This window comes from Phyllostomus discolor, chromosome 2, assembly GCF_004126475.2.
Source record: "Phyllostomus discolor isolate MPI-MPIP mPhyDis1 chromosome 2, mPhyDis1.pri.v3, whole genome shotgun sequence".
Lineage (NCBI taxonomy): Eukaryota > Metazoa > Chordata > Mammalia > Chiroptera > Phyllostomidae > Phyllostomus > Phyllostomus discolor.
Genome location: NC_040904.2, coordinates 78221891 through 78234630, shown reverse-complemented (window position 1 = coordinate 78234630; position 12740 = coordinate 78221891). Strand labels below are relative to the sequence as shown.

Sequence of the window (12740 nt, the reverse complement as noted above, 5' to 3'; positions counted from 1 at the left end):
CAAAAGCTTCTTCAATAAATGGTGCTGGGAACATTGGAAAGCCACATGCTAAAGCATGAAACTAGACTGCTGTTAGTCCCCATATAAAAAATTAATTCAAAATTGATCAAAGACTTAAATATAACACCTGAAACAGTAAAGTACACAGGGAAAAATGTAGGTAGTAAACTTATGGACCTTAGTCCTAGAGAGGATTTTATGAATTTGACCACAAAACAAGGGAAGTAAAGGCAAAACTAAATGAATGTGACTATATCAGACTAAAAAGTTTCGGCAAAGCAAAAGAAACTGCCAGCAAAACAAAAAGGTAACCAACTGAATGGGAAAAGATATTTGCAAACAACAGCTCTGACAAGGGGTTAACATCCAAAATATATAAAGAACTCATACAACTCAACACCAAACAAACAATACAATTAAAAAATAGGCTGAGGACCTAACAGATACATCTCCCAAGAAGAAATACAGACATATGAAAAGATGCTCAACTAGCTATTAGGGAAATGCAAATCAAATCTACAATGAGATACCATCTCCACCTATTAGAATGTCTATTAACAAGACAAGCAATAACAAGTGTTGGAGAGGCAGTGGCAAAAAAAAAGGAACCTTCATTTATTGCATGTGGGAATAAAGGAATCTGACCTTTCCATAGCAACTAGTATAGTTGCTATGGAAAACATAGTATAAAGGTTCCTCGAAGAATTAAGAATAGAGTTACCATATGACATAGAACCCCGTCTTTTGGTTACCTACCTGAAAAAAATGGAAAAAATTTATTTGCAAGGACATATACATCCCTATGTTTAATGAAGCATTATTCATGGTGGCCAAGACATGGAAACAACCAGTGCCCTTTGAAAGGTGATTGGATAAAGACATGATACATACATACAATGTCATATTGCTCAACCACAAGAAACTACGAAATATTGCCATTTGCAAACATATGCGTAGACCTTGAGAATATCACGTTAAGCAAAATAAGTCAGACAAAAAAGTTAAGAAGCACGATTTCACTCATATGTGGGATATAAAACTGAAAGCAACAAAGGAACAAACAAGAAAAATGAATAAAAACTCATAGATGGATAGCAGTATGTCAGTTACCAGTGGGAAGGAGGTTGAAGGAATAGTAAAGGATAAAGTGGGTCAAATATATAGTGATGGAAAGTGATTTGACTTTGGATAGTTGACACACAACACAATATAGAGATCATATATCATGGAAATATACAGTTGAAACCTATATAATCTTATTAACCATTGTCACTCCAGTAAATTTAATAAAGAGAAAAAATAACCCTATAAAAGTTAAGTATGACTTTTATTCCTAAAGTTATGAAATGAAATAGGAGGAAAAGCAACATATTTTCAATCATATCCACTAAGTAGGGGTCATCAGACAGGCCAATGGCCAGAGAACTCAACAGTATCCTAGAAAAGTAGCTCAATGTGTTTTTCTGGACATGTACTGAAAACACACACTTTCATCACAATTCTCACTTCAAAGCTCAGTCAAGAGGTACATTTGTTAATATTTGGTACTGGAAACTTATACCTTTAATATGAATGATTGTTTTTAATAATTAACAATACCTTAAATAAACAAATCAGAATAAGCCAGTCTAATATTCTTTAAATAAAAACTCCACATATCAGTCCATGGAATGCCATTCATATGTGAAATACTTGTTTTCTACATATGAATGTTTTTAAAATACATATTTATTTTTATATTCATGTAATTAAACAGAATGTATACCCACATATATAGAAAACTAATATGAGAAAACTCAGTTTTATAAATAAAACACATATAATGGTTGATAGTGTTTATTTACTCCTCTCCCACATAATCTAATTTAGTATAAAAGTGTTCATTTTATAAAAATCATGTAATTAAAGAGTTAACATCAATCATTCAAAGCCATATAACATCAACAGAGCAGGCTGAGTTTCTAAAGAACAGAAACTGTGTGATAATCATTGTTGTAGCCTAAGAACCTAGCTGAAGAACACAAGGGAGATGCTTAACATGTGTTTTTTGAGGGGCTTATTTTAACTCTGAGATAAAATACAATGAAATAGTAGTTATTACTTTCTAATACATGTCATATGCTTTATATTATGAGGGTTGATCACCAGTACTGTTATATATTATCATATTTAACAAATGTGCTTTTAAAGTTTTCTTATTGATTTTGGAACTAATTTGAAAACAACAACAAAGTTTTCTTGTCAGATCTGGAAGGAGCCTGGAAACTCTTCCCTGTATCTTCTATTCTGAGAGGGAAAGTTCTCTTTTAACATATAGTTGGGACACTTCTTATTAAATAGGCCTTCAATAAATATCTGTTAAAAGAATGAATGGTTTCATTAGTTTCAGAATATTATTGAAAACTAAAATTATATATCCCATAAGCCATAATATTTATCAAAGAGAATAACTATAAAAGTAGTATTTTCCAGAACATTCTAGGTACTAAACTGTAAGATTTACTGTTTAAATATATATTTAAGAATATTTGAAAATGTTTAAATGAAGAAGCTCCAAAGTGTGAATTTTCTAAATATACACTAAGTATATATGACTGTTGTTTAAGTTAGGACTGTATGCTTCTATATATTTATTTCTATAGTACAATTAAAGGCAACTCTAAGTAATGAATAATTTAATAGATTGGGGAAACTTTTTAAATTGCATGCAATTTATTGTTATTTCATAGAAAACCTAATGGTTCCTTCCCTTGTCCTTGTTACCAAAATTATCATTTATCCCAAAATCTCATTTTCTGGGTCTCTTAGATGTTTCTTTTCATTTTAACAAATGCTGAGAAAAAAAAGAAGACTAATGGAAACTGTCTGAAAACACACCTATTTTATATCTAGTGTCACCTAGATTTCTTTTGTTTTCAGTAACAGTAATATGACCATAACAGAAATGAATTAAACTGGCACATGAGCCAAACTTCCAAATACTGCTCTTTTTAGCTAAAAACTAGAATCTGCTGGATTACTATATTGCTTTGTGAAGCTGTCCCCACCTGCTTGTGCCATTACCGACTCTGAAAAAAATCTAACTATACATGGAAAGTTATCAAGTTAGAAATGCATTAACAAATTGCATTTTTCATCTAACAAATATATATTATATACAAGAGTTTGAAATAGCAAAACTGCACTATGAAGATTCTATTGTATTTTAAATCAGAGTCTGAGCTGAATAAAGTGGAAAATAGACTCACCCTATCCCTCCTATGCCCTATCTATTACCAATAATTATAAAGTCATTTTTATGGGGGATAATGGAAATTTTATTAGGGCCCCTGGGAAAATAACTTAAATGTTGAATATCTACACTTATTTCTCTGTAAAGATAAGATGGTTCCATAAATTATACCTCCAAAAATGTATCTCAAGTCCATCTTCTCTATATTTTTACTACTCTAGGCCAATACAACATAACCTCTCTCCTGGACAACCTCAAAAGACTCCTAATTCTACCCTTTGCCATCTTCTAATTTCTTTGCTCACCAGCCATAATGCTCTTAAAATGAAAATTGGTTAAAATCTCTCAGAAGCTTCACATTTTACTTAAATATTAAAATACAACTCCATACCATGGCTTATTTTCTTCTCTGTGGGACATGATTCCTGACTATCTTTCACAACTGACATGCTACTCTCCCTTGTTCAGTAAGCTCCAGTCACACTGAACTCTGTCCTTCAAATATATCAAGCTCATTTCCCTTCAAGGTCATTGTTCAGGCAGTTCCCTCTACCTGGAATGCACTTCTTCCCATTCTGTACAATTAGCTCTTTTTGTTCCCTGAGAATGTAGCTTAAATGTCACCTCCCCAGGTAGGTCTTTCCAACCATCACACTTAAAATAGCAGGTCTCTCCTGCTATTCCCTATCTCAATGCCTTTATTGTTTCCTCCGTAAAATATCTAAGAGCTTTTATCATTTTATTTTACCTAACATTTTTTGGCCAGTCTCCCTTACTAGAAATAGATACCATATGGGCATGGACAATGTTTTCCTCACTTATCTCTTTTTCTCCATCATCCAAATATTAGATTCCAGAAAATAATACTTAATAAAATTAGGCAAAAGCAGAAGTAATTTAATTCCCATTTTAAAAGAAATAATGTCATTTTAATAAATTGCAAGTTGATTGGAATGCTGACGTAGTACATATGCTGCACACCTTAAATAATACAATTTTATTAAAAATACTGTAGACGTATAAATTTAGTTTGATTATATGATTGACAATGTACACTGGACAAAGCCAACCTATTTTGATTACTTAACTACATGTATTGATTTCCACCACATTTATACTCTTAAGAAATGCTGAATCAAGAACACAATGAAAAAACTTCTATTACTGTAGAGCTTTGTTGATGTAAAAGTGTAAAACAGGATCTATTCTTTCTCCATTTGGGACAGATGGACTATATAGTTACAAGTACTCACATATGTGATGAGAGAAAGAGTATGATTGAGATATGAAGCACATGATAGGGAAAAGGGATTGGTAGAAGGAAATAGAAGAAATCTATGATGCCTTTGGTAGTTAAGTAGTTTACACTTATGATGAGTGAAGAAACAAATAATTCTATTCTAATATTTTTCTTAATATTTAACTTTTTAACATAAAGTAACACAAAGTCTTTACTTAAAAGTTTAAAATCTAAAAACAGTAAAAAGGTGTAATTTAACCATTAATTTTGTCTTATACCATTAAATATATATTTTTTCCTCTTAGGAAAATCCAAATGTTTTATTCATGTTCCTTTCAGTTTGAAGAAGGGATCTTTAAATAACACTGCATAATTATTTTGCAAGAAAATGTCTTCAGATACAGTCATATCCCAAACCCAGAGCAAACAACACTTAGATGATCAATGCATATTAAAACATTTTATCTTTCCACTTCAAATACTAATCATAACAACTAATTACACAATGACATTTTAATTTATAAATGTATGATAAAATTATATCCCAGGTTGCTTTTATATTTATGGTTACAGGAAAGCATATGATTACAATCTCCTGTACCTTTACAACTATGAATAGTTTATTCCTGAAAATCAATCTTATCTAAGTTAAATTCTTTTAGAATTATTATTTTTAAATCATCCAATTTTCCTTATTTAACAATATTTCCTTTTAATATTTTCAGAAAAGGTCAGTTTTGAACTTTCTAAAAAATTCAATTCCTATTACCATTAAAATAGTCAGTTTTATAATTTGTGAACAATACTTATGACAGTTCAACTAATTTTAGGCTACAGATTTTATTAAGCAGGTATATTTCTGCTCAGGTATATTCACCTATATTTACATATCACTTAATTGAATTTTACACTCACTTTGCCCTAAATAATTAATCCAGTGGAACTAACAAGTCAGAATACTGTTTTGCTTGTTTCACTTGTCACTGAATTACCTGGGAACAGAGGATTGGGGGAGATAAATTCACACAATCTTGGCAGTAAACTGAACTTATTAGATTCTTGCATCCAAACCATATTTTGATTTAATGAATTACTTTAGTATCTGATTGATGATTTTTGGAAAATGAGCCAGATACTGAGATTTACATCAACTCTTTCAGACTGTACAGTACTATTTGCTAAACTGATCTTTGAATAAATAAACTCCTGGTGGCTACTAACCACTATAATTGATGAAAATGGTTATTTACATATGAAACAAGATTTTGTTTTATATGCACCTAAGTGTCAGTACAGGTATAAATGTTTATAGACATTGAGAAGACAAAATTTGTTATTTTTAAATAAAAATCACCAACACCTAGTAAATACTGTTGTCTTAAATACAGGGTAAATTATTAAGAATAAGAGAAATATGAATACAAATCATGCTTTCACTTACTAAACAGATGAGTGATCCAGGAAGCAACTCTACCTTCTAATCAATTCAAGGAGGTTGGGTAATGGGAAGTGAGAGTCAAATTGATTTATTTTCTCTTTATAGTGCACAGTTTCACAGCCAGTTAAAAGACAAGAGAAAAGATTGCTTCCTATAGTGAAGTTACTCTTAGCAACATGTTAAGCACCATGTTAAAAATGAGGTAGTTCATTTTTTTGTCATTATCATTATTTTACCCATTCTAAGTGTAAGAAACTAGGAGGCAGGAAGAAGGTGAATTCATTCATTTTAACCATAAAGAGTTTTATATAATTTGGTCAAAATGGATAAAAAGCACTAAAATTTTTACTTCATTCATATCTTTAATCAGAAGGCAAGTAATATAAAAATAAAATGTTAGCATTCATAAAATAACAAATTTTAAAAATAAAACATGAATTCCATTAGCTTTTAAGATGAAAAGTTACTAAGAAAATGAACATCATTTCCTTGAGATTAACTACTAGCCATATTACTGGTATTCATAATGTATATTAGAAATCCTATTTATACTTCACATTAATCTTTCTATGTTATATACATAATTCTGTAACACCAATATTTAAAAATTGGTAAGCTATACTTTAATTCATGTTATCCATAAAACTGCAAATTAATAAAATATGCCCAAAGTATTCATAAAAATAACATTTTTAAGTTTGAAGTTTTATTAACTACTAGTGTGATCACTTCAGTATTTGAAAGTTATTCCAGGGTATAATAAGGCATAATTTCTAAACACTGTGACTTAGGCTGTAACAGGACTTTATAAGCAACAATTTATTTCTGATGAAACAATCAGAGCAAACTTTTGCTTTAATTTTCTTTTGAAGAACTCCTCTAATTTTATCCAACTTACCCGATAGGTATTATTTTATCCAAGTGTAATCATATGCATAGCCTGTGTTTTTACTGTATTAATAGAAATTCAAATTAAGAGTTTTCATAGACTATCTTTAATGGTGGGTAAACATTACTCAATGATGAGTATCCTACATGACAGATGGGTAAACTGAGTAATGCCCATTCACTAACATTAAGTTAAACTAATTAATAAAAAATACCCATGAATTATGTATATTTGGTAAACATTTTAGATAACATGTGTTTTAAAAAGATGGGAAAGTAATCTAAATAGATAAAAATTACTGGAAGAGGTTAACAAGTAACTCTTCTATGTCCTTAATTTAACAATATCTGAAAGGTTGTACTTCAACACCTGACAGATTTTGGTAGAATGGCACTTGTGTTATTTGCAGATTCAGATATATATTATATTTATGTTAGTACATTCAAGGGCCTAAAGTGATTCCTGGTGTCTCATAGGCACTTAATGAATAAATAAATGTTGACTGAGGAGAACTACGGCATGGAAAAAACTTTATATAATTCTAATAAACTTGACTCTCAAAGTATACATCTCTATTAGTAGCTATAGTTACTAACACAGAGTACAATATAAACATCTGACTTTCCAATTATTAAAAAATAGTTTTCTTAAAATATAAAAAGACAGAGTAAATAATTGTTATTTTTAACAATCTATTTTTCACACAAGTAGATTAAGTTAACTACCCTTTCAATATTGAATGTCAATAGCTCTTACAAACAAATGAGGGATGTGTGTGAATGTATACACTGCCATAGGCCATAGGAGAGTATGGCATTATAATTGGACACTTATTATTTGACACATCTTCAAAGCCATGATGGTTGTGTATGATTCTGAAATTTACATATGCATCTGCAATTGCAATCTGGTAGAAATAAAAAAGAAGTATTTAGGAAAACATGCCAAAAAATATAAAGTGTATGAGCACAAATGAATGTTGATTCTGAATATTTCTAAATAAAATTAAATGGTCATATAGGTTTTACTTGCCTTCTCTCTCAATCTTTTCACCCTCACAAAAAAGAGCACACTCCTATGTCATCTGACCTCCATATTTATATCTGCAAATTATCCTGAGGCCTACTATGTTAAATAGTAACTATAACTGAAGTTTTGTATTTGGAGTCTTTAGAAAAGTGTGACATAACAGGTGACATATTGGTGGTTATCACATTGCCAATGAGAGCATTCAGCCAAACGCACGCTGGAAAACTTTTATGGATGTTTGCTGCTTATGCTAAGAGGACTTAGATATTGCAGGTGGTATTTATTATAGATCTTTAAAGAATCGTAGCAGAAATCCAATGAGCTATATCTCACAAAAACTGTTTAAACAGAAGAAAAGAAAATGTTCAGAAATTCTAAGTGCTTTCCATTTGGCAAACCTGACTTTCACTTTCCACACACTATTCACCTTCATTTTTAACACTTTATCTACCGAAACAGTCTTCCTCCAAAAATATCTAACAGAGACTGGACTTTAGTAATAGGATATTCACAACTTGGATATTCACACTTAACGCTTATTTCCCTCCACCCCCTGTGTGCACAATGAAAAGAGAAACCGTAAGCACAGATATCCATTCTAGGAAATAATTCAAACATGTCTGGATGGGTCATGGGGACAAGCTGCGGCGAGGCAAGGGCGGCAGTTACTGGAGGCAAAGGCTAGTATTTGGTCACAGATTAGAGCGGAAGCGATTTGCTTTCCTGAAGTCGTGTGAGTCCCTACACGTAACCCAGCTAGGAGCAACCTCCTAGAGCCAGAAGTCTCCATTAAGCGTGTGTCAGGAAGACTGGCCTCCTGTAGAGGCAGCGCAGCGAAGAGTGGTCCCGCTGCCGCCAGGGGTGGGACTCAACTATTGCCGAGGCTCATGCATCCCTCTAAAGACATTTCGAAACAGTAGGGACCGCAGCTGGTGGGGTCGCAGATCCGAGGCAATGTGGACAAGGCGTTCAGGTGAGGGGACACCCTGGACCCCTTCGTGGGACGAGCCCAGATAAGGCAATCCTGGGACGAAGTTACCTGCAGGGAGCGACCAATGCACCGGTCCTCGTATCATCAGCCTCCTCCCACTCCCTCCTGCTTCTCCGCTCGGTCCCTTACCTTGGTTGTTGGAGACGTGACTGCAGTCTCCCTGCCAAACTGTCAGCAGAGGCAAGAAGAAACCTAATTGCAAAAGAAATTCCCGGACTTCGCAGCCCCCCATGGCTCTCCCCGGCTCTCCTCTTCTCCCCCTAAAAGATAAGTGGAAGCAGCGCAGCCAGGTGTTATGTGTAGGGTAGGGAACCTGGTCCACGTCTTCTTCCTCCTCCTCTTCCTCCTCCACCCGGCCCGCAGGGGGTGTCCCGAGGCGCCCCCCGCGCGAGGCCCCGAGGGCAGGGCAGGAAGGTCCAGGCTGCCCAGGTGCAGGCTCCGCTGCTTCGGAGGAGGACGCTGCCTGCGGCGCCAGGGAACTCCTGGCGGCTGTAGGCGAACGGAATTGCATCCACCACCGTGTCCCGCTCGCGCGAGGACTATTCACTTGGGCCTGGGAGAGCGCGCGCGCAGGAAGGAGCTAGGGCTGTGGTTTGGGGGAGGGGAGCGAGGGGCGGGGGAGGGCGCCACGCGGCGCTGGTGGGAAGAGGACGACCAGGTGCGGCGGCCCGAGCGCCTCTCCAGACTGAAGTGGGCACTTGCTGAGCCAAAAGCTGGGGAGGCGCAGCAGCTGTGAGACGAGGCTGGGGCCGCGGGAACTTTCCACCGGCCTGTGCAGGGAGAGCCAAGCTAATCACGTGGGGCCGCGAGTGGTCCGAGCCACCTATAGAACTGCGTCCTCAGCCCCTCGCTGGTGTGGCGACGGCAGATGCTCGCACAGCTGAGATTTCCAACTCGGCTGCAGCTGCGCTGCGCCTCGGCCTTGGCCGCCGCTTTCTGGGCATTTCTGAGGCCCCGCTTAGTCCCCCAAGCACTTTGCTCCCCATTTGGCAGCACCAGCGCCCAGCGATTTAGGCTAGTCAGCTCCCGACACCGCCTCCCCCATATTTCTCCACATCCCCGCCGCTGGAGCGGGAGAGTGCCGCTGCCAAGCTCTCCCAGTCCCCGGCGAGCGTTGTGGTGTCGCGGGACCAGCCGGACGGCTCCTCAGCGAGGGCTGTCCAAACTTGCCCACCACTGCGAGAGCCTCAGCTCTGTGGCCGCCTTCGCTGCTTCGAGTCCTAGGGAAGTAAAGGCAATGAGCCAGCAGCGGAGGAGAGTCACTTCAGGCTGAATGTGGTCGGGTGCCTGGCACCGGGTTTCCCTGAGGTCTTCGCGTCGCCGCGCGGCGGGAACTGCGCGGTGGAGGTCACGAGCATTGTCGACGCCGTGGGGGCTGGGATTCCGAGGGCCCGGAGCGTCTGCGGCGTGGCAGCGTCGGACCGCGCGCTGGGAGCAGCCCAGGGGCTGAGCAGCGCGTGGCCACATTCAAGGGGGCACCGAGTTCCTGGCGGACTGACCGCTGTCGCGCGTGAGCCGTCCTCATGCAGCACCCTCTCCCTCCCAGCGCTCGGAGGAGTCGGTCAGGAGCCGTGGCACTGGTTACTCGGTGAAGCCAGGCGGCCCTCGTGCCAGGGCGGGCAGCACGCAGGAATAACAAGGAGCGGGGCTTGGCGTCCGTGGCCTTCACACTGTCGCCCCGCGGCTCTGGCGGGTACAGAGGGCAGGGCGGGAGTCCGGAGCGCTGCTGAGCTCCGCCAAGCCCAGCGCTCTGCTGGCAGCCGCGGCTCGGATTCTGTCAGTTGGGCGCTAGAGGGGGTTAGTTGACAACAAAAATGCCTCCACTGTTTGCAGGTGGAGACAGCTCCTCCGGCGGTGAACCTAAGGGAAAGAGGAATGCTCTCAAGCTAAACAAAATGAGATGAGGGTGCACGGAGGAGCCACATTGCTAGCGTGGGGAGTTCTCTAATACTTTATTCTCTGTTATTACCATCCTCATTTTCCGTCTGGAAGGAACTTAGGTCCTCCTCAAAACTCAGCAGAATGTTTTGAAAAAATACGTATGGCCACGGAGAAAAGTGGACAGAGAAGAGAAAGCGGCAGTATTACAAAGGGTAGAGGATATCGTCAAAGAGGGCAGAGGGCGCGGGAGGGAGATGGCCCAGTGGCACGAGTTGGGAGAGTGGTGGATGAAGGAGCTGAGGGTCAGTGTTCCACGCTTAGAGAATCCCTAAAAAGAAAGAACCCTCCCCTTAGATGTTTTTCCGGCTTGGATGTTTGCGTCACATTCTACAGTTGAAGGGGTTTCAATTGGAGGCAAAGAGATGCAAAAGATGCCCTACGTCTAACTCAGCTGCGTGGAGAGAAGTGTGAAATGCAAGTGATTTTGAGAATGTGAATAAGGTTTTTAATTGGTGACTGTACTTTCACTCCCAGTAGGAATTCAAACGCTGCTTCGGCTCTCTAAACGTGTCCACGCCAATTTAAACGAGTGCAAATCACTTCTGAAAAGATAAACTAGCATGGGATTTATATATTGGTTCTTTAATAAGTAAAATCTGATTTTGCTACTGATTTTACCACTCCTACTGATATTGACTGATCACATGGGCATTTGTAAACTGAATTTATAACTAACAAACTAAAATTACAGGGCTAAAGTACAGTATAAATCATTATGTCTAAGTAATGTTCTTAAAAGTGTTTAATAATTTATTATACTAATGTTTTGGTTGAAAATTATCTTTTTATGTACTGTACTGTCAAAGAATATATTTCCATGACCTTTTTATAATTAAATTTGAATTTTAAATGTTGACCTACAGTGAATAGTTTTATAGACTTTATAACAACTTAAGAGAAAAATTGTGTCCAAAGAAGACACCTCTTATAAAAATGATAAAATACACTATATTCTTATTAACTGAAGAAATGTATATACTATTATCTTAGAATGATACTATTATCTTAGAAATGTAAACCATGCTAATATAGTACTAAACTTCTCATTTTTTAAATTAACTAGACTTGCAAGGAGATTTTTTAAATGAAAAAAAATTCCTAGAGTAAAAATAATATCAAAATTTTAAATTCTGATACTTTGCTTGGGTATAACATTTTAGAGAATAGAATATAAACAGAACACAAATAAGATTATTTTTAAATTAGGCTAGAGGGGAATGGTTCCAATAGATGGAGAGAAGGAAGGAAGGGAGGAAGGGAGAGAGGGAGGGAAAGGAGAAGGAGAAGAAAAGGAGAAGGAGAAAGGAAAGAAGAAAGGAAGAAAGGGAGAAAAAAGTACATAAAAGCTAAGGTTCATTTCCAGGACTCATACTTGGTTACAAATCATGGTACAATGTGTGAAACCAGCTATTACCTCAGAGTAACAAAAACAGCTTGATTAAACTGGATTTCTATCATCTCCTCTACCTACATTTCACCTAAATTCACAATTTTGGTTTAAATAAGTCAGAGTCAAATATGGTATTTTACTTTTAACTGGTTGAATAATTCATACTCATATTTTGGTTTGAGTTTTTCAAAAAAATTAATTACAACATTTTCCCCAATATTAAACATGCTTCATATGTTTAGGTATTGTCTATTGTATTATCTAGAAGATCATGCCCTCAAGTAAAAATTCAAAGAAGAGGAATTAAAATATAATTATCATAACCTTTGACTATAAGGAGATTCCATGGGTGTAACATGATTATCAATTTCAAAACATGATTATAAATGGAATTACCATAACCATTTGACTATTTGTGTTGTTGGTTATACACATATAAATATATATTTATATACACACATATATACAATGTGCATATGTGCATTCATGCTAAAATATTTGTTGAGCTCTTTTCATATGCTGAGTTATCTTCATTCAGAGAAGAGTTGATGATCATATGAGTAAAATGATTTGTTTTGAAAAGCTAACTT

At 37.0% G+C, this 12740-nt stretch overlaps 1 protein-coding gene across 3 annotated transcripts in view; it reads right to left on the bottom strand.

Moving 5' to 3' along the window:
* Positions 1-11982, bottom strand: part of EPHA6 (EPH receptor A6) — a 920707-nt gene extending 908725 nt beyond the window's left edge. For all 3 annotated transcript variants that reach the window (XM_036017966.1, XM_028504400.2, XM_028504401.2), the window contains exon 1: positions 8949-11982. In XM_036017966.1, the coding sequence (XP_035873859.1) occupies positions 8949-9330 (382 nt within the window). In that variant the 5' untranslated portion in view covers positions 9331-11982. The remainder of the gene's footprint in view (positions 1-8948) is intronic.
* Positions 11983-12740: the final 758 nt, after the last annotated feature.